The sequence below is a fragment of the Nyctereutes procyonoides genome, unplaced genomic scaffold (assembly GCF_905146905.1).
Source record: "Nyctereutes procyonoides isolate TBG_1078 unplaced genomic scaffold, NYPRO_anot_genome, whole genome shotgun sequence".
Taxonomy (NCBI): Eukaryota; Metazoa; Chordata; class Mammalia; order Carnivora; family Canidae; genus Nyctereutes; species Nyctereutes procyonoides.
This window is the reverse complement of record NW_026575160.1, coordinates 22,214,453-22,237,449: the sequence shown is the minus strand read 5'-3', so window position 1 is coordinate 22,237,449 and position 22,997 is coordinate 22,214,453. Positions and strand designations below refer to the sequence as shown.

General features: G+C 40.7%; 1 protein-coding gene across 5 annotated transcripts in view; it reads left to right on the top strand.

The window, feature by feature from the left end:
• Positions 1-22,997, top strand: part of ELMO1 (engulfment and cell motility 1) — a 523,965-nt gene that overhangs the window by 234,853 nt on the left and 266,115 nt on the right. For all 5 annotated transcript variants that reach the window (XM_055314755.1, XM_055314756.1, XM_055314757.1 and 2 more), the window contains exon 14: positions 18,215-18,319. In XM_055314755.1, the coding sequence (XP_055170730.1) occupies positions 18,215-18,319 (105 nt within the window). The remainder of the gene's footprint in view (positions 1-18,214; positions 18,320-22,997) is intronic.

Here is a 22,997-nt window from a genome sequence, read left to right as displayed (position 1 = left end):
ATCTGCCATTCATTAGTAGACACACATTTTATGTACAACTAAAAAGGAAAAAAAAAACCTAAGCAGTTAACTATTACTCAGTATTTCCATTATTTCAGAATTTTAGAAAATATCATGTTTATTGAAAGAGCCCTACTAGACTTGATGATACACAAATGCTTACCACTGAACACTCTTGTGTTTCTTTTGAGCATAAAAAGAAAATACTGGGGAAGTAGATTAGGTAAATCTGATTCCTGAAACTTGTATCCATGGAGCCCAACTCCTTCGAATCACTTTCAACTCAACTTTTTGTTGTCTGTATTGTCCCATGTAATTGTCCTATGTGCCATCAAGAGCATTGGCAATTTCGTTTAGAAAGAATCTGAAAAACAATTAAAAGCTATTGGTGCTGAGTTCTTGAGACACTACCCTTCTGCTATTTGGTAGAGTCAACACTTCTGATTAACACTGGGCTAGAAATGTCTTAAAGGAGGCCTGGATCACCCGAGCTTCCTGTAGTCCCCACAACCATTTGGTGCTCGGGGTTAAAAACCATTATGGCATTGTCTCAAGGTTTATTCCAGACCCAGATACCCATTCTGCCCATGTGATGCTGGTGTTTTTAGTATTCACACATGCCCATGCAAAGAAAATTCCTTACTGACTGTGGTGTGCTTGAGAGTAATTCAAAGATGCCATTTTTGGTGAAATTCTACCCACATTTAGAACTGTTAAAATATGGGGAAAAAAAGGACATCTTAGGATTAATGGAAGATGATAATATTAATTTTAATCTTATTAGTTAAAAATCGAATTTCTAAAATTTTTATTCTTTCACATGAAAATTATCTCTAAATTGTGAACTTTTGCTGTGCTTATAAATCAAAATCCTAAGTCGTAAACACTGAGCTTTGAGATTTTGAAATATCTTAGATTCTTCAGTGTGACCCTGCCCTTCCTTAGTACGCTCACAAATAATGATGACACATTCCTTTTTCAAAACACCTGAAGTGAGTCAGTTTGAATACTTAAGTGGCAGGTTTAAAAATCTTTTTTACCCCCTCCCTACTGAGTCAACTATTTGTTTTTACAAACCCATAAATCAGATTTGAGGATGATCTTCCAATTGAAAAAGGGAACAAAAAAAATCTTTTCTTTTTTTAATTTAAATTCAGTTTGCCAACATAGAGTATAACACCCAGTGCTCATCACAACAAAAAAATCTATATTTGCAACCCAACTCAAGTCATAGCTATTTTTCCCTTTCTTTGAAATGTGTAGTGTTAGAGTCTATAGGCTACTAAGAAAAGTTACTCAAAACTTGGAAATAAGGCAAAAAAAGTAGAGAGCAGCACATCTTATCCATGTGATATTGGAGCAGTCAAAATAGTAATAATAATTATAGACCTGACCAAAGACTCGTTAGTCTTCTAGGAGAACATCCTTCTATTTGACTTGTTTATTTACTGTGGTTAGAGCCCAGACACTGGGCAATGTTACAATGATGTGTAGATTTTTGGGGCTGGGAGAGCCATCCAGTAGGAAAGCTTACCCCAAATGTTGACATACTCTGTGGGACATCAACCAGTTTTGTAGGTAACCTAGCAATCTTACACTACAATTCTTTTTGAAAATGCTGCAAAGCCCATTCCCCCTCAGTGCTCTTTAAACTAACTTGAACTGAATAGATCTTGACACCTGGTTAGTCTGTGTTTTTATGAATCCCATTTTTAATTTTCTGAAAATTTTACTTCATCAAGATTTAAATCTCTCAAGTTAAACAGTTATTGCCAGCTCTTGTGATGCATATTTCTAGATTGACAAGTGTGCTCAGCAAGTGGTCCACGGTAGCCTGAGAGCATGATTATGTATGTTTACCAGGTTCAAAAGTAGTTTGCTGAGGCTGTGCATGAATTAGCCTCTATCCAGTTGTTCTGATGTGGTTAGCAAATGATTCTGTTTGTGTGGATGAAAAAGTTTCAGGAGCTAGAGCTGGGCTTGCGTCCCAGGAGTTGTGGGATTGCAGTCAGACCCGGCATGGTGTAGAGAACCGTGAGCACCATTCCAAGAGAGCAGCCTAGGGGGTGCAGGAGTGCCCATGGAGACAGATGCTGGCATTTACTCCGTTAGCACCAGGAGCAGGGTTTTCTAAGCTCTCATCTGTGTGTGTAGTGGTTGGTTCCCTGGAGTCACCACCCTTGTCCTTCTGGGAATATCAGACATTAAATTCACTTAGATCCGTTCCCCACCCACTTCCCCAATTATTCTTTTATTATCTCTTTCCCTCCTCCATTAGTCCTGTTTTTCACCCCCTCTTCTGCCTCCCTGCCCATTAACAGGTGTTCCCTGTGTTGGAATGGTGTGGAAGGTGACATCATGTTTAACCAGATATATATCTATTTGATTACTGCAGGGCTTTCTAGAACGCCTTAGTGGCAGGCTTCACAGTAAATGCCAATCAGGGAAACACACAAATCAGTGAAGAGAAGTGTCTCCTTTATTGTAGCAGTGCACTGATCACCCTCTTGGGTATCTCTAAGCCATTTTGAAGTGACAGGATACTCACAGAACAATGCTGCATTATCTTCTGTTAGTTAGCACCTGGAAGTCAGGTAAAATGCTGCTGAATGTATGAGTGAGTGAAAAATGAGAAAAGCTATTGAATTTTCTTTGCCCAGAAGCCCTTATGAATGGAACAAGTTACCAACAACAGGAGGCTGAAAACTGCCATGCTTGAATGCAGGAAGACGGAGAGAGTCGAATATCCTCCAAGATCTTCTGGAGACTTGTTATTCTTTTGTTAGTTGATGTCTGATCCTGGGTTGGGGAGATGGTGCAGCCGTGTCAGGAAGGAGGCCTCCTTAGCACAATGCTGGTGAAATCCAGGAGTAAGCGTGGCCTGAGAGTAGTCCGGGGAATCAGAACCATGGGACCAGTGAGAAAGCCAGATGTCAAATTAGTGATGGCCGAAGTCTAAGAACTCAAGGTCAGTTGATGTCCTGAGGGCAACCAGTCTTAGAATAAAGACTAGGCTTTCTGAACGTAGAGCTCCAGACGGAATGGATGGTTATGGAAGATACTGATGCCACTCTCGATGGAAAGTGAATAAGGCCCAGCTATCATTTCCCCCGGGGCTTACCTGGCGCTAGACTCTGTTCAAGGCATTTTCTACATGTTCTTTCATTTGAGCTTCACACCAGGCCAGTGAGAGAGTTGATACCTCTGTGGTCACAGGTGAAGCAGTGGGTTTTAGGAAGGTGACAATTCTTTTCTAAGAACATCAGCTAATATTGAAGATTGCATTGGATCTGGGGTTAATGCAAGTCTGGGCTGCTTATCCCCAAGCTATGCTGCCCCCAGCATGTGCTTGTTTAGCCCTCTGTGGTTGGTTAGTCAGGCTCTTTCCTGATGAAGCCCTGTCAGGCTTGAATGACTAGAGTCTTTGCCACCTGTGCAGAGCCAGCTGGGGTGGAGCATCTGGAGGCCATGTAGAGGCCACACGAGCATGATGGGCACAAGACCCAAGTGGTCCTTCTCCCAGCACTGTCCTCCCAGGGTGGGCTTTTCGGGATCTTCTGGAGCGAGGGGCAGCTGTACTTCCTTTGAGCTATTCCTTGAGTTTTCCCTTCCCACCCCCTCCACACAGGGCCACTGAGGGGCGTCCTACCTCCGCCAGCTTTACCGATGAAGAATGAGCACTTTGTGAATGAGCAGACCCATCCTGCCCCCTCTGCATGTTGTCTGCCACGAGAGAAGTCAGCAAAACTCCTTCACATCAGGGTGCCGAAGACAAAAAAAAAAAAAAAAAAAAGATCCTTGACTAGAAAGTGGGGAATAGGAGAGGAAATCATGCTCTTTTGGTGACAAGGGAGGATTTTATATAAATACGTTGAGAATGGTTTTACAAAAACTGCCCATATACACACCGAGTCTGTTCAAGAAAGATTCATTTGTGGAGGATTGAAATGTTCCTATTAATATTCCTTATCTAAGAGAAACAGAGGAGTCCGGTGAATTTCACGAAAAGGTAATATTAATATGAAAACTGATCTCTGAGGGTCTTCTTTAATATTTTGCTTCCTCCTTTGTTGTTGGAAATATATTTCCGTTCTCCTTTACATGCCAGCATACAGCAGAGGAAAAAGATAGCATAATCAGTGTGAAAGTGGTATCAGACGAAAGTACCCATTTGCATTTCTGGCAATGACTACTTTTGATCTTATATTGTATTATTCTATAATGTTTAAGGTGCAAAGTCCTGAGGTCATTCACCTACTTTAGTTTGCTGAGGTCAAATAAGATGAGGAAAATGTAGACTTTCTAAATTTGAATTTTAATTATGGAGTATTTTAACCGGAGAGAAAGAACAGAAATCTAAAAGGCATTCGTGTATGTATGCACCACTCAGATTTAACAGCAACTGACATTTTGCTATATTTTCTTCAAACACCTTTATTTTGGGAGGGGTACTATTAAGGAAATAAGACATTATAGGTTCACTGGACATCCAGCCCTCTTCCTGTCTGTTCCACTTTCCGTCCCTCGTTTGCCTTCCCATGTGTATTTTTTTCCCTGCGTATTTTTCGTACTTCGAAAAACTGGTTGTGGAAATTTTGAGTGAAATTTTCTTCATGAATACATTTTGTGATAACACGATCAGTTGAAGGCCATATATGTATATTTTTTAAAGTTATTTTGCTGGGAGGTATAATTATCAAAGCACCCAGTTATTAGAAGAGGTTGAAGTTTGTAAAATAACTACCAAAAAAATAAGTTTGGCTTTAAGGAGTTAGTTCCAGTTTCTCCTGGCCTCACCCTCTGAGAATCTTATAGATCCTCCCATATGTGTGTAGAGGGGGGTGCTTTCCAGACGAGATTCTTAGAGCATGTGAGGGTCACAAGGAGAAAAAAGAGCTTTTTTTTTTTCTTTTTCTTTTTTTAAAACATAGTAGTCTTTAATTCCATCTAATCTGTTCGCTAAGGTTAGGGGCAACTTGGTATTCACATGCTATTTACCTAACATTTCCAATAGTTCTCATCCTCTGTCAGAGTTTATTGCCTCTCTGGTTGTGGTAGTGGTCTCAAATTCTTATTTTTCAGATCCTCATTCTCAGGAGTGAGAAAGTCACAGTCCCTCTGTCCGCAGATGGGGAGATTGATATGGGTGAAACCAGACTGAAAGGATTGCCTGTCTTCCGCTGGCTGTGCTGAGTGGCACCCAGGAGGGGAGCTAATTCCTCCTTGCTATTTGCGGATTTCATAGTGGCGGGAGGTGTGTCACAAGATGCACTTAGAAAAGTTTGTTTAAAAAATTAATTTCAGTGCTGATTTTCAAACCAAAACTGAGGCATACCCTGTTGGTGTTTTTATCCACAGCTACAGCTGATTGCCTTTGAGTTGTTTCCAATTTATTCCCTAGAAAGCATCTCGTCTCAGTAACTTTCAACATCACTGGGGGTGATTGCATCTATTTAGCTCAATTGTTATTAGGTTGAACCATGCGAAATTCCATTTTCCTAGGTCAAAAATGGTTGGATGTTAGCAGTTTCAGTGGTTCAACATAATAGGTTTGGAGAACCCTAAACATTTACAGGTCAGAGTACTTTCAAGCTGCTAGGTCCCATCAAGATTATAGTTGTCCAACAGGTGACATTTACAAGCCATCGCCCTGGCACCGGCCCAGAATTGCCCAGTTGTCCCCTGACGTGTAAAGTATCAGGCTGTAGGAGGTGCTGGCTTAAAAGGGTCATGATAAGTGAGGAGAGGGAGTCGTCCTTTAAGCCCAGAGGACTATACTCTGGCAGGACAGGCAAATTGAGCAAATATCCTGAAATGACCCACATTCATGAGGCCTCAGGATCTAAGTTTGCCCCTGGATCTGAGATTTTGATTCAGACAGGACCTGTTCTGGGCTTCTTCCATTTGAATGAAACCCTTCTCATCCCATACTGTCTGAAATGCTGTCTATAGGATCCAGATCATACACCGGCCTACACAGGACTTACTTGGGCAGGTGGAGATGAGCCTTTCTGCCCACTGTGTCCTTCTGGCATAGCTGGATACTGGCCTAAAGGGAAGGCTTCTGCAAAGGGTCCAAAACAGAGTCCTGGATAAGAATTCAAACTGTTTCTCATGTTCTTCTGCATAGATCCCTGTTCCCTTTTGCTAGAGAACAATGGGCATAGCTTTAATCAAATATAAGTAAAAATCAATGCATTTTCATTAGAGAAAATTAGAAAAATATGGACAGGTAGAAAAAATCTCCCACCTTTCCACCACCATAAATAATTACTATTAATACTTAGAATTCTTTCCAGTTTTTAAAAGCATTTAAAAAATTCCTAATTACATGCTCAGTCTGTATCTTGGTATTGCTAATACATATATATTGTATGTGATAAGAATACTCTAGATAAAATACAATTGCCAAGGAGTATATACTACTATAGAAATTCTACACGGACTAAAACATATGTTATATATTCCTATCTTTTTCGACTTATGGTAACTAGGTCTCTGTGAGCACAGTTTTTAAAGGCTGTGTAGTGTTCCATCAAGTTATCTTTTTTTCCCATTGAGTAGTTACCCAATTCTCTTCTTAGAATACTACTTAAGAACATGAGTTCTGGTCTGCTGGGTTCAAATCTCAGCAAAATGGGTGTGTGCACCTGACGAGATACTTAAGCTCACTATGCCTCTCTGTTTCTTCCTCTTTAAAAGAGGCATATGAATTGTACTGATTCTGTTGTGGAAAAGAGACCATAGTCCCCAAATTCAAAAAGCCAGACTTTGCCATTACAAGAGCTGTACTGAAGGGAGGAAGGAGGAGAACACTTAGCAGCTACAGTCCAGGCTCCTAACATATCATAATTGCAAGCAGGCTTCTACCCCCGACTATATCAAAGGCTCACTGCAAGGTTTGCCTTTAGTCAAGGGTGGGGAGAAGGGGCCCAGAAATACCAGGGTGGGGCAGGGAGTCAGGAGTAAAGATACTGAAATCATTCCCTTCAACATAATGGAATTTGTCCTTGTGAGTCTTTAAAATAATTCCTTTTTTTTTATAAATTAATTTTTATTGGTGTTCAATTTACCAACATACAGAATAACACCCAGTGCTCATCCCGTCAAGTGTACCCCTCAGTGCCCATCACCCATTCACCCCCACCCCCCACCCTCCTCCCCCTCCACCACCCCTAGTTCATTTCCCAGAGTTAGAAGTCTTTATGTTCTGTCTCCCTTTCTGATATTTCTCACACATTTCTTCTCCCTTCCCTTATATTCCCTTTCGCTATTATTCATATTCCCCAAATGAATGAGAACATACACTGTTTGTCCTTCTCCGGTTACTGTGGCCAAGTTCAAAAAGGGTGTTGCCTGAGTTCTTCTCTGGGATTTTGATGGAATCTTGTCTCACATTTAGATCTTTCATCTATTTTGAGTTTATCTTTGTGTATGGTGCAAGAGAGTGGTCCAGTTTCATTCTTCTGCATGTGGATGTCCAATTTTCCCAGCACCATTTATTGAAGAGACTGTCTTTCTTCTAGTGGATCGTCTTTCCTCCTTTATCGTATATTAGTTGAACATAAAGTTCAGGGTCCACTTCTGGGTTCTCTGTTCTGTTCCATTGATCTATATGTCTGTTTTTGTGCCAGTACCACTCTGTCTTGATGAACACAGCTTTGTAGTACAACCTGAAATCTGGCATTGTGATGCCCCCAGATATGGTTTTCTTTTTTTAAAATTCCCCTGGCTGTTTGGGGTCTTTTCTGATTCCACACAAATCTTAAAATAATTTGTTCTAAGTCTCTGAAGAAAGTCCATGGTATTTTGATAGGGATTGCATTATACGTGTAAATTGCCCTGGGTAACATTGACATTTTCACAATATTAATTCTGCCAATCCATGAGCATGGAATATTTTTCCATCTCTTTGTGTCTTCCTCAATTTCTTTCAGAAGTGTTCTGTAGTTTTTAGGGTATATTAACGAGGTGGAAGAACGAGTGAGTGACATAGAAGACAAGTTAATGGCAAAGAGGGAAACTGAGGAAAAAAGAGACAATCAATTAAGGGACCATGAAGACAGATTAAGGCAAATAAATGACACTCTAAGGAAGAAAAACCTACGTTTAATTGGGGTTCCCGAGGGCGCCGAAAGGGACAGAGGGCCAGAATATATATTTGAACAAATCCTAGCTGAAAACTTTCCCAATCTGGGAAGGGAAACAGGCATTCAGATCCAGGAAATAGAGAGATCCCCCCCTAAAATCAATAAAAACCGTTCAACACCTCGACATTTAATAGTGAAGCTTGCAAATTCCAAAGATAAAGAGAAGATCCTTAAAGCAGCAAGAGACAAGAAGTCCCTGACTTTCATGGGGAGGAATATTAGGGTAACAGCAGACCTCTCCACAGAGACCTGGCAGGCCAGAAAGGGCTGGCAGGATATATTCAGGGTCCTAAATGAGAAGAACATGCAACCAAGAATACTTTATCCAGCAAGGCTCTCATTCAAAATGGAAGGAGAGATAAAGAGCTTCCAAGACAGGCAGGAACTGAAAGAATATGTGACCTCCAAACCAGCTCTGCAAGAAATTTTAAGGGGGACTCTTAAAACTCCCCTTTAAGAAGAAGTTCAAGTAACTCTGAACGTGAATGGGCTTAATGACCCCATCAAAAGGCGCAGAGTTTCAGACTGGATAAAAAAACAGGACCCATCTATTTGCTGTCTACAAGAGACTCATTTTAGACAGAAGGACACCTACAACCTGAAAATAAAAGGTTGGAGAACCATTTACCATTCAAATGGTTCTCAAAATAATTCCAATGTTTATCCAGGAGAGTAAAGCATTGGACATTTACGGAAGGGTCATGGTGTTGTCCAGGGAGCAGAACATTAGCATCTATTTGTTAGTTGAGCTTCTTAACTTCTATTAAGGAGGGACTGATTTTCTTTACTCAAAGGGTTGCTGGAAGGACCGAATGCATAGAACAGGGGAAGGCAAGCTCTTCCTGTAAGGGGCCAGGTAATAAATATTTTAGGCTTTGCAGGCCATATGCGAAAGCAGCCACAGAATATGTAAATAAATGAGCCTGGCTGTGTTCCAATAAAGCTTTCTTTATGCACTGAAATTTGAATTTCATGTAATTTTCACATGTCACAGATTATTATTCCTCGTTTGATTAAAAAAAAAGATTTAAAAATGTAAAAATTTCTTTTAATATTGTATGTGATACAACTGTGCATAAGTAAGTGGTGGACCCAATTTGGCCCCTGGGCTTTAGTAAGCTCTGGCTCGGAATAGCCCTTGGCACCCAGTAAGCGCTATGTGTGTCCAAGCTCCCACAATTAGAGTTGTTATCGCCGCTGTCACTGTCTCTACCCCAGGGCCATGCAGTGCCTGTCTTGGAGGAGGCCAGGGTGGCAGCACACAGGCCCCTGCATCTCTGTGACCTCCCAGGAATCCGTAGCAGCTGCAGCTTCATCAGCTCTTGGCTTCATCGTGGCAAAGAGCTGCTTGCTTGGAGAGCTGTGCTGGAATCCAGGGAACAGGCTTCCTGACCGGAGAGCTAGGCCTGCTCTGGAGCTATGGTAGCGCACATTCTTTGTCCTCCCTTTGGCCAACCTTTACCCTGTAAAGGTCCTCCTGGCCATGAGTGAAGAAGAAAGATGGAGATCCCCATCCTAGTTCATGTCCTGTTCAGAGTAACAAGGGTGGGGAGAAAAGGGGGTTCCAAACACATGGTAAAAACCCAAGCCGGATGTGGAGGGAAGAACCAGGAGGGAGTCACTAGCATGAACCACGGTGCTTGGATTGTTCAGAATCCTGTGTGTGCTCAGCAAAGTAGAAAAATTGCAGATATCTTTATAAACCTTGACAGCATTATTTCATTATTCATGAAGGCTTTTTTTAAAAAAAAACACACATAACCAGCTTCGTTTTAAAGGAAATTTATTCTCAAGGCATTTTTTAATTGAGTTTTTATGGTAATTCTTTGTGTTGACTGTTGAATCAACATTACAAATAAACTATTCACGTTTATCCCTTTATTCAGTAAGTCTCAACTTTGCCTGTTCAGGATAATGAAGTGAGAGGAAACCCAAGAGTTTTCTGAATTGTGTACATGGTAGTACATGGCCTTTTCTGACCTCTGAAGAGTAGTTTTTAAAAAGGACATTATTTCTTAACTAAGGACATTTGCCTTAAATCCAGAATTTTTGGTGTGATCATCCATTGTGTGCACATGTGAAGTTATTTATGAATGAGTGTGTGTGTGTGCACGTGTATTTCAAAGCTGTGTCATGAAGACTTTTGATAACTTTTGAGTTGGAAGTTTTTTGGAGGCAATGACTTTCGATTTTCTTTCTTTCTTTCTTTCTTTCTTTCTTTCTTTCTTTCTTTCTTTGTTTCTTTTTTCTTTTTCTTTCTCTCTTTCTTCTTTCTTTCTTTCTTTCTTTCTTTCTTTCTTTCTTTCTTTCTTTCTCTTTCTTCTTTCCTCTTAAATTATTTTATTCCATAAAATAAAATATGTATAGTGAACCTACAGTGTTATGTTAGTTTCAGTTGTACAATATAGTGATTCAAATACTATTTTGTCTTCAGTTCATCTTTGGATGAAGCTGATCAGGTCAGGTCCCATGTACCTTGTGCACGAGTAAGAGCCAACATTTTCTAATGACAAGAAGATGGCTGTGAGACATCGAGAGGTCATTGGCTCCAATCCTTTGCCCTTTTATTGTCTCCGTGACACTCCTCCTGTATGTCCACTCCTTGTCTCAGCATTTCTAAGGACAGGAACCTCTCAGCTAATCCTGTTTTCTTTTAGCTGCACTGAATAACATTCACCCTTCAGATGCCTACAGACAGAAGTAGTAGTTCAACCCACTACACCCATCCCACCTCCAATACCATGCCATACAACCCTCTCTTTTCTCCGTGGGCCAAATATCTGAATTGGTTTTTTTTCCTGCCATACTTTTCTGATATGCCTCCTCTTCAGACATTTCTTCTTTCTGACCACCCTTGTATGCATGATTTCCTGTGTGTCAGGAGCTGGCTCGCTGTGTGTGTGCTGGAACTGTGTACTATATCCAGATGAGGCCTGACTTGGGACTGGTTAGTGGAACCTCCTTTGTTCTTCTTGTTGTACTCCTCTTAATGAAACCCAGCATGTTAGAGGCTTCTAACTACCCCGTGAAATTGACTCTTTTTGGACCTATTGCCAACTCTTAACTCCTAGTTCCTGATATTATCTATGGTCTTAGACTCTCCTAGGTTTCAGAACACTTCTGGGGAGGGGGTTCCTTTAGTGATAGTGGTTGCAGATGGTCTTAGAGCTCAGTTAAGCCAGAAGTGTTATCCAAACAATAAGTGTGGACTTGCCAAACCAGGAGAAATAGCCAGGTTGAGGGGCAGGAGGGGGAATGGAATGACAGAAACCACCAGAGGTATTAGAGAGGCCAGGCAAGGAGAAAAACATATGCTGCTGAAAGGGAGGGATGGTAGGGAAGTGAGGTGGTTGAGAATCTGCTGCCCTGAACCCTTAGCATCTTACTGGGTGTTTCTTTCATGCATATCTTTTGTGTTTTACCTAAAAGAATCAAATTTTAATGATGAGGTGCTGGGCTCTGATGAATTATTCATAAGCCAGATTTCCCTTATTCTCTAGATGTGTGCTTGAATTTTTAAATTTTTTTATAGGATTTTACATTTTTCTGATTAAACTTCTTGCTAATGGGGCCCATCTTCCTATTCTCCAAAGACCTTTTGGACCTTAATAGGAAAAAAAAGCTACAGAATTGAAGTGGTGACTCTGCCACTTACTAGCCATGATCTTACATAAGTCCGGGGTTCTGACCCTCATCTGTAGGAAGAGATGAATAACATTTATCTCATTCATAATACTCCCCTTATTGGGTAGTTGGGAAGATTAAATGAAATTCCACATTTGGAGAGCCTGGCATGATGCCCACCAGTACTAGTCCCCAGCTGGTCACAGATTTTTTTTTTCTGCTTCTCAGCATATTCACCATCTTGCCCATTTGTAGGGCAGATTTTATAGGGTGCCTTCTCTGTATTCATCCAAACTGTTGATTTTTATTGAATTTAATGGAGAGAGACTAGGGCCAGAATCCAAAGATTTCTAGAAGCTGCTTCTAGGACTCCTTGGAATATTGGTCTATGTTGGGGATCACAAAATTGAATGCTATTGAGAACCTCCTTACGTAGATGTGCAAAATAGCCAATGACAGAGTGGTGGGGCCTGCATGTCCCAAGTAGAGCAGGTTTTTTGTGTGTGTGTGTGGTTTGGTTTTGTTTTGAGTAATAGTTGATTATTAACCTAGCTTTATGTTTTATACATGTTTAGTTAACATCAATTGTATGAGGTTTGGATGTTTCTTTTTCACATAATTATCTTCTTTTTCATTTCAAGTCCCAATCTAGACCGGGTGGAAACTTGACCCTAATTTAAACAGTTCTTTTTTAAAATTTTATTTTATTTAAATTCAATTAACTAATGTATAGTGTATTATTAGTTTCAGAGGTAGAGTTCAGTGATTCATCAGTTGCATATAGCACCCAATTCTCATTATATCATGTGCCCTCCCTAATGCCCATCACCCACTTACCCCATCCCCCCACCTTCCTTCCCTCCAGCAACCCTCAGTTTGTTTCCTAGAAGTCGGTATCTCATGTAGTTTGTCTCCCTCTCTGATTTTGTCTTGTTTTACTTTTCCCTCTCTTCTTCTATGATCCTCTGTTTTGTTTTGTTTTTTAATTCCCCATATGAGTGAGATCATAGGATAATTGTCTTTCTCTGACTTACTTTGTTTGGTGTAATACCTTTTAGTTCCATCTGTGTCATTGCAAATGGTAAGTTTCATTTTTTGATGGCTGAGTAATATTCCAGCGTGTGTGCATATATAGGTATGTGTGTGTATATATATCACATCTTTATCCATTCATCCATCGATGGATATCTGGAGGCATTTCAATAAAAGTCACTGCCTAACCGGTATAGGGAATCAAGGTTCCAATCTGTCGGCTGGTGGATTTAAGTTCCTAACATACTCTTGCATTGCATTCCTATGACATTAGAGCTGTGGTTCTCAAAGTATGGCCCAGTGACCATCAGCAGCACCTGGAAACTTATATGAATGCAAATTCTCAAGCCTCACCCCAGACCTATCAAATCAGAAACAGAGTGAGGAAGGGGCAGCAATCTGATGGACAGACCTTCTAGGAGATTCTCATCACTCTCAAATTCGAGACCCACTAATTGAGGAATATGTTCTCTACTGTGGCTGGACATTGGATCATCTTTGGAGTTTTAAAAATCTAATTGCTTGGTCCCTACCCACAGTTTCTCATTGAACTGACTTGGGGTACAGCCTGAACATTGGGACTTTTCAAAGTTCCCTAGGGGATTTTCAGGTGTATCCAAGGTTGACAACTACACTTCTAGGGAGCCTGTTGAAGCTGTAGTTTGACACAGCTCCCAAGTGATCTGTACCAATCAAACCCTGCCTCCCCTTGGAGAACATGACCTTAAACTACCAGCCTCATGAAATATCCTTGAGAGGGCTTTTTGTAGACTGAATATTCACCAAATGTGATTTGTTTTAAAGGTTGTTTTTAATGCTATATTTGTTCAGCAAATGTAGACACTCATATAGCACAAATATTAACTCCTAAATTCTCAAAGGCTTTCCCCACGATATGCCATCTGGCAAGCATTATTGTAATCATCTCTTTATTATCCACACTAATGAAAGACTAGCATGGCATTAGTAATTGAAAAACACAGATCATTTAAAAAATCATTCAGGCTAGTGCTGGCCCCGCTTCCCTAACCAGGAAGCATTCAGGAGTAGGAAATAGTGACGGATGACAGTTTCCTACCTTCCCTGGAGGTTCTAATACATCTTATTTTAGTCAGAAATTTGAGCAATAGAAGAAGCAAAAGGCTTCTAAATTACAATTATTTTTTTTCTGAATAAAGGAATCTGTTTTCTCAAGGAGAAGCCAAAAAACACAAAACAGATAAACAGTGAATATACTTAAAATGCATTTGTACGTTGGAACCAGTGGAATCACAGTGTGCTTTCATAGAAATTGCATGGGATTTGAGGGAACAGTGGGTCTGGATTCTAGATCTTATTCTGCTATACTTGTGTTATCCGAAATGAACCATTTTAGGCACCAGCAGGGCTCAAAGTGTGGTCCCCATCCAGCAGCATCAAATCATTTGGGAATTTGTTGGAGATTCAAATTCTCAGACCCATTACAATCCTTCTGAATCAGAGACTATGGGGTGAGACCAGGAATTGGTGCTTTAAGAAGCCTCCAAAGAGATTTGAATGGCTGCTCACGTTTGAGCATTGCGGCTCTCCACCGGGGTACAGTTTTCTCATCTATAAAATAAAGCTATCAGCTTAGATCATATCTGAAGGCCATTCCAGCTCTCCAGTGGCCTTGGTGTAACAGGTTGGAAGATTCTCTGTCTTAGGTCTTGAACCTTTTCTTGGATGTGTAGGTAATTCAGCTAAAAAGCTGGCATATGGGTAACAGAAAAGAAACAGATCTCTGGGAACTCTATACCCAAACACCCCATAGAATGTTCACTATAATGTAAATTGTGCTTTCTTCATCCATTGTCCCAAAGTGGAAAAACCCTGGTGCTTTGGGAGGGAAGGCAGACGCTACCCCCTCCTTTGGGGGCCAGGAGCTGTCTAATGTGATTCACGGAGCAGCACTTCTACAGGAACTAACAAATGGCATCTCAGAAGGATGTACAGAGGTACACGGGCTTTGCAGTAAAACAAGGAAAAATTTCAAGCTATTCATCAAAGCTCTTGCAGCTTCCATTTCAAGACAGGTGGAAAAAAATAACATGGAACAAGCAAAGAAAATAAATCTGTATCCAGAGCATCTCATAAATAAGAAAGGACTGGGGAAACTGTTGGCCTTGCTGGATTCTCAGGGTATTTTTGTCACGGTATAGAAAGCTTTCAACTGTTTTGGCATGTAATTCTTATTCTTTTTCTCATTATCAAAATCTGGGGTTGTAAAATCATTTTACTGCTTATTAAAATCAAAAGAGAAAAAAGAAACAAGCATTTCAAGGAAAGGGAGACTGGGGAAATGATACCTGAAGCTAAAAGTAAGGGAGAGGGAAAGCAAGTGAGCACAAGCGGGAGAGCGCATAGTTCCCCCAGAAATACAAAGTAATGTTTTTCATCTAAAAGGCAATGATGCTTTATCAATTCAGGGCAAGTCATAGGGAATCAAAGGCAGTTTTCTAATTGGCTTTTGTTTAGTAAGGGTCTATTTGTTGGAGACAATAAGGCATGGTTTATTGAACATGAGAGAGACTTTGGCTTGTTATCTGGGAGGGATAGAGAAATTATAGCTTTTATTCAAAAGGATGGATCACAGGCCCACTTTGCCTGAGTGAATGATGTTGATTGAGGAGCTGCAATGGTCATCTTCGTGGTATTCCCAGCAGTGTCCAGTTAACCAATGACCTGACACTAAAATCCTGGTTAAAACCCTGTGCCCTGAGTTCAGATTGCGGCTCTGCCGCATAACTGGCTCTGAAGCTTGGAGCAAGCTACCCAGATGCTCAGCAATTGTCGTTCAAAGTAAGATAATAATAGAACCTACTTTGGGGAAGTTTTATGAGGATTAAGAGTTAGCATATGCAAGGTACTTTAAGTAATGCCTGACATGTAGCAGGCATTATTTTATTGGGATTATTTGCTAAAGAGCTCTAGATTTCTTTAAAAGAATCCTAAAAATAAATTATATTATTTCTTAACTGTAAGACCTTCTGAGAGCAACATCACCCTATTAGATACCCTCCATATGTGCCCAAGGAGGGGTGTGATTGCTAGGAGGCTTTGAGTGGATCCTGGAAGCACAACTGAAACAAAACTGATGACTTTAGTGCCATAGGGACCTTCTGCTTGGTCAGCTTCACTGACATAGCTTTGTGGGGTTGTTCGAACTGGATTCAGAGGAACTAATTTTTGTCATTTGATTTCCTTTTTGTGTGTTTATTTCTGGAATGGACTCAGAGCAACCCTAGAAATAGGTCTGAAGTCCATGTCATCTTTTTCTCTCTTACATTTGGCACAGTCTCCTTTGTTGGCTGGGCTACTTCATAGCAGCTAATATTGATTAGCCTGTATTTTTCTCAAATAGACTTTCCCCTGGCTATGGAAAGTCTAAATGCTAGCAGCACCAAAATAAATGCATTCAACTTATAAACCAGTGGTAGCGAACAAAGTGGGAACGAAAGCGTGCTGAGACATACTGTCCAAACAAGACATTGCCTGCTCTGTCAAATCCAAGCTGTGAGGCCCTGGGTGAGCTTCTTGTCTCATCTAAGTGGCAGTTTCCCATCCATACAGTGGGGATAAGAGTAATGCCCACTGCCTATTTATTATTAGATCATACATGCAAAGCACAAACTAGTGCCAGCCCTTAGAAAGTACTCAGCAAATACCAACTTTTAAAATGTTGCTTATGTTCATAAAAATCTAATGTATTGAAGTCAAAATAATAAATTTGTGTATAATGGATAAATTCCATTATTCTAAGAACTAAAACTGTCGTAAAATCTTTCATTACAAGTTACTTTTCAAACTGAATCTCTGGTCATTTATTTCTAGCCTTTTGGTCCCCTTGTTATTGATACAAGCCTGACCCTCCTACTTTAGTGAGTATTGAATGAAGGCTAAACACTACTGCATTTGGTCTGCCCAGTGATTTTTCATTTTTGTTACAAGTCTATTAATTTTAGGAGATGCATCTTTCTTACTGCAAGTGGTAGTGTTTGGGTATTTTAGAATCTTTCCGACATCTTCTATTGATCAGAATAAAATGCTAAAATAAAATATTGAAGTCACTGCACAGAGCCACCTTGCTATAGAGATGTGGATGGGGGGGATCCCTGGGTAGCTCAGTGGTTTGGTGCCTGCCTTTGGCCCAGGGCACAATCCTGGAGTCCGGGGATCGAGTCCCGCGTCGGTCTCCTGGCATGGAGCCTGCTTCTCCCTCTTCCTGTGTCTCTGCCTCTCTCTCTCTCTCTCATAAATAAAATAAATCTTAAAAAGAAAAAAAAGAGATATGGATGGGGATGCTCTTGAAACTTAGGCCAGTAGGCAGCACCACTGTTCCATAGGTCCTTTATTAGCTCATTTTTTTTTTCAAATCAGAATGGAAAAGACAGTTTAGATGTACTCTTCAATATTGCAGAAAAGTATTAGTTGTTTGAACCTCGAGCAAGTGAACAAGAAGGCTTTCCTGTACTTAAATTAGAAAAAAATTGCAGTGAACCAAAATGTCCCTGGCAAATCAGAGATTTAAGCTTTTTATTAAGACATACACAGGAACAAAACAAAAATATGTAGCTGCATACAAATTACCTGTGTTATGAGGTAAAAACAGTTTTCTTTATTATCTCTTTAACATTCTTTTTCATCTCTTTAACAAAAAATGACTTAAATCATTTACCATGTAGATCTGAATTTTTGGGACAGATCTTGGTGATTCTTTTTAATGATGGTGGAGAGTGGTTTGCAGCTCTGAGCAACAGTCTTGTGGTGTTTACTGAGTGATCTTGAGCATATGGAGAATTTGCTGGGCATATTTTTAGCTATTATTTTGTCTTTGTGGCCCTTGGCACTGTGTGTAGTGACCACAAAACCAGAACACTGCCTGACAGCAGGCTGATGTCAGGAATGTGTGGACATCTGAAATTTTATCAAGTGTCTGTACTCAGAGGCCTGCAGATGGTCTAAGCCTGGACAGTGCACAAAATCCATGGGCAGATATGGCTGTACTTAGCCCTCACCCAGAAGGATGAAGACTCTAAAGTACAGAAGGATGAATGCCAGAGATGTGGCGTCATCCCAGATCTCTCTCCCCAAATGCTACTGGTTCCACCAAACAGCACAGCCACCAGAAGTACAGTTTTTACATTATTTTCTCTTCCCCACAGGGTCATAGTGTCTAAGAGTAATCTTATATTTCCATTTTCAGCTGAGTTTCCTAAGCCCAGATATTAAAGCTGCACCTGTAGAGAGAAGCCCTCACTGCCAACCCAGTAGGTTTACCTGAAGATAGAAAATGTCATGCTACTTGGTTATTTGGAGCTGGCCTTGTGGTACTTTGGTCTTGAGAGGAGAAAGAATTAACCTGATCCAATATTTTGTTTTAATCACAGAATCATGTCAACCCTGCCATGGACTTTACCCAGACCCCTCCCGGGATGTTAGCCCTGGACAATATGCTGTACTTTGCCAAGCACCACCAGGATGCCTACATCCGGGTAAGCATGCAGCTGTTGTAGGTTTCCAACTGAATTTGAATTTCTAACTTACAGGTACGGAGGGATTACCTTTAGGTGAGTGGCTCCAGCGTTTTGGCTTTCATCACCCAGTAAAATAAATATTAAAATAAAATGAAATCAATAGGGACACAAATTGAGATTTTTTTAACTTAAATTTTCTCACATGATGACATTTAAAAATACACAGTAGATACTGGAAAGTGTCTTATATAAAACTCATATATAAGACTCTTATTTACAAAAACTCTTAGGCTTAAATAGCAAGGAAGAGAAATGAAATATCTACCCTAAGCCTCCACAATTCCAACTTTAGTGGAGACCCTGATGGCTTATTCCACTTGTTGGAAAAGAGACTGAGAATTCTCTCTGGTTCTGCTTCTGTTCAGTCCAATGCTGGAGACACAATGAGATAAACAAAAAAGAAAGAGAAGAATGGGAGAGATGGTGAGGAAAGAGAAATGATTTTTCTCACATTTCATAACAGACTAGTGAAACTCCCACCACTGAGAGGGACTCTTTTGTGGGTGGGGCAGAAGGAAACAAGAAGGTGCCACCTGCTGAGTGGGCAGTGCCATGTGGAAAGGGCCAAGTGTGAACCAGCAGGAGCCTAGGGATGGTGACATAGGGCAGCTCCACTGGCTGCACTGGAATTGTGCTGACCGCTTACCCCTGTCATCGGGGGCAGGAGCCCAGATTCAATGGGGTTGAGGTATACTCATCCAAGATTGAGATGGAGGAGGATATGAATGCACAGGCCAAGGGAATTGGCAAGTGGTTAAAATGACAACTGGATCTCAGCTAAGAAAATACTTGATGAGTGAATTGCCTAATGCAGAAAGAGTAAGGCTCAAACTAGAAGAAGATGAATCTAATACTCTGATATCCTCTGTTGGATCCCTCTTGGCAGCACTGGCTTTTGGAGACCGGGGTTCATGACCGGGCACTGTCATGGTCTAGTGATAGTAATGTGGACAACTCCTCTTGTCTAGGCTATAGTTTCTTCTCCAAACAAGAGAGCAGTACCCCTCCAGAGGGCATTTGGAAATGTGTGGGTAGGTTTCATAGTCGCCATGCCAGTAGGGTACTGCTGGCCAAAACCTGTAATTCATGGGACACTGCACAGTGAAAAATTATTCTACCTGGGAACGGCCCCCATGAAAAAAGCCATGCCAGATTTCTGAGTTCCCTGTAGGTACTATATTTTTTAACTTTATGTGTTTTCCTATATGTGCAGTTTGACAAGCTTTGATTTGTACTGAAATATTATTTGTAATTTGATTATGTAAAGGATTTGATGCATTCCCGTGAACAGTCTGGGATCAGGTGCTTAGTCAGAAATGCAGTCTTTCATAAGAAAATCATTTTTTCATGAAAGTTTAATTTGGCTTATACGTGTATATATTTATTGTACAGATTTTTTTTCTAGGAATATAATCTGCTCCCACAGTAAGTAAATAGTATTTTTGAGATACCATATAGTATATAGCCTTGGAGAGCTGAGTGTGAAAAGAAGAAGCCAGATAGAAATTGAATTTAGCATTAACTGATTAATGCCTGCAGACGAAGGTTTCTAAAATTAGAGCTTATTGATGCTGACTGTATTGTTAATTGCATAAGAAGCATATGTCTCACGAAAAGCAATTTAGCGTTTGAAGCCCATTTTCCTCAGTGTATTCTCTAAACTGTTATAAGTAAAATGAACACGTGGATTAATACATGGCAACCTGTAAGAACTTTATATCTGGTAAGGACTTAAAAGAAAACAACATATTTGTAAAGAAAAATGTGGATCTTTTTGTCCACGTGCCCTTTTCTTATTATTTTTTTTCACATGCCCTTTTCTTTACCGACTAGACAGTATCTACATGTGATAATATCTATATCTCTATGTCTATAACTGAGATGTCTGTTATTTTCTCAGAAGTATTACTTTCCTTTTTTTTTTTAAGATTTTATTGATTTATTCATGAGACAGAGAGAGAGAGAGAGGCAGAGACACAGGCAGAGGGAGAAGCAGGCTCCATGCAGGGGGCCCGATGCGGGACTCGATCCCGGGACTCCAGGATCATGCCCTGGGCTGAAGGCAGATGCCAAACCGCTGAGCCACCCAGGGATCCCCAGCATCACTTTCCTGATATTTCCTTTGTCCCGTCTGACTTTGGGGCATTTACTTCCAGATGGAAAGCCAAAGTCATTTACATGAATAGTTGGGTTTAAGGGATCACATACAAAGTCTGAGAGCTTCTACAAGGAAGTTTTGGAGTGGCTCTGGAAGCCGTTATCCCAGTAATAGTGAAGTAGTGGTTACAGATGGTGAAAACCGTCATCCCAGACAGCTCATTAAATTTTTATCTATGAGCTGAATGGTCTCTTCTGAAACATAAAAATGGGTTCTTTTTATTTTTTATTTATTTTATTTTTTAAGAAGATTTTAAAAATTTATTTGACAGGGGGGAAGGGGAGAGAGAGAGAGAGAGAGAGAGAGAGAGACCATAAGCAGGGGGAGCAGCAAGTAGAGGGAGAAACAGGTTCCTCACTGAGCAGGGAGCCTGAGGTGGGGCTCGATCCCAGAACCCTAGAATCATGACCTGCACCGAAAGCAAACACTTTAACTGACTGAGCCACCCAGGTGCCCCGAATGGGTTCTTTTTTAAAAATAAGTTTATATTTTGATGAAGCTTGCTTTATTTTTGACAGGTAGCTCTCCTGTCTGAATGCAGTAATTTATTTATTATTTATATCTTTCATTCAGTAAACTCTTATTCTGTACCTGAATATGGCCTCACCCTTCACTTTGCCAGTCAGATTTCCAGTTGAGATCTTTAAAAGGAATTATGACTCACACACACACAGACACACACACACACACACACACACACACACACACATATTTACTCTTTGCCCCTGACACCCTCTCCAGCTATCATATTCCCTCAAACACACATATTCGTATTTTTCTGGATCATCTTCTTGCTGTGTTCCAATTCATCTGCCACTCACTTCTCAGCACCCTACACCAAGGCTTCCACTCATCACTTTCCAGAAACTGTTCTCCTGCCAAATGTAGAACAGCCCCTCTCTTCCTTCCTCTCATCTGCCCTTCCATTGACACCAGACACTGCCATTGACCAGTTTCTCCTTTTTGCCTGAAGCCATACTGTCTGTCTTGATCCAACTTCTTGTCCATTTCTCTTAGCCTCTTTGGTGGGTTTCTTTCCCTCTGCCTGTTCCATCTTCAATGCCCAGAATGTCAAGGACTCAATTGTAGAAGTTTTTCTCTTTTCAGTGACTCAGGCTGCACATGGTTACTGAGTAACTATCAAATGCTCAGCGGGGAGCTAGGTGATGGGGATTCCCCAAGGAACAAGTCACTTGTGAGTACTGTCATTGAGGAGTAAAGGAGGCATGAAGAGGTAAATGCCAGTCACTTTCCCAGCCATGTGGAGTATAGTTTGATTGGGCAGGGGAAGGGGACACAAAGGAGAGTCACCAACACAGGTGTGGGAGTCAGGAAGTGGCATTTACACTAGGACCTATTGGATGATGCTAGATATTGGATGATGCTAGATAATCAGGCGAAGGGATGGGGACATGGAGAGTAATCCAAGTGGAGGGAAACATGTAAACAAGTGTGTAGAGGTGTGCGCCTTTTTTAGGGAACCAAAAATAATAGAGGATGGCTAAAGCAGGGAGTGGTGAATAGGATCATGGCTTGAGGCCATGTGAGCTGGCTCATTAGGATCCCTTGAGGCCATATTAAAGTGTTTGTTTGGACTTTCACCTTAAGGCATTGAAAAATTTCTGAAGTGTTTTAAGTAAAGATGATGTGAGTTAATTTTAGAAAAATCACTTTCCTGCCAGAAAACAAATGTGAGAAATCAAGACGAGAGGCAAAAATAAGATTTGGGAACTTAAGGAGAAATGACAGTAATCTGAACTAAGGTAGTGACACTGAGGAGAGGCAGTTTGAGTGAATTATTTTGGGACTAAAATAAACTGGGCTCTCTCTGAGGGAGAGGGAGATGACTGGCTTGAGTGAATGGAAGGATGGTAATGTCATTAATGGGACAGACAGTACAGGTCTGTGAGGGGCTAGTCATTTGGAGACATCCAGACCCTTATATGCATGTGGGATATCTGTCCGGTGGACGTGTCTAGTAGGCAGTGAGATGCGGGCAGCAGAGCTCAAACCCAGGTAGAAGGCACATTCTATAAATTCTACATCCTTGGACTTGATCATTCCCTTTAATCTGTTCATCTAGATGGTTGCTCAATTATCTTTATGACCTCCCTGCTGAAGTCTGGTATCTTCACACCCACCTTCCAGACCAGCTAGAAACATAATCTTTCTAAACAGAGTTCAGAACACTTTGGGAACTACCCCTGGCCCATAAGCCTACCTTTTGTAGTACCTGGCACATAGTAGATTTTAATAATTTCTTGTTAATTGATTAGAGACTTTCTTTAGTTTTTATTTAAATGGCCTCTTGCCAAGGATTAATTCATTTTTTTTTCATCATCTGAGAATCATGGGCTTCATTCCTTTTAACAGCTTCATAGAGGTATATTTTTGCAACATGAGTTTATTGACCGGCAGCCTGATTTCTTGTGTGTTATTTAAATGTACTCTCTAACTGGGTACTAATGAAAGTACTGG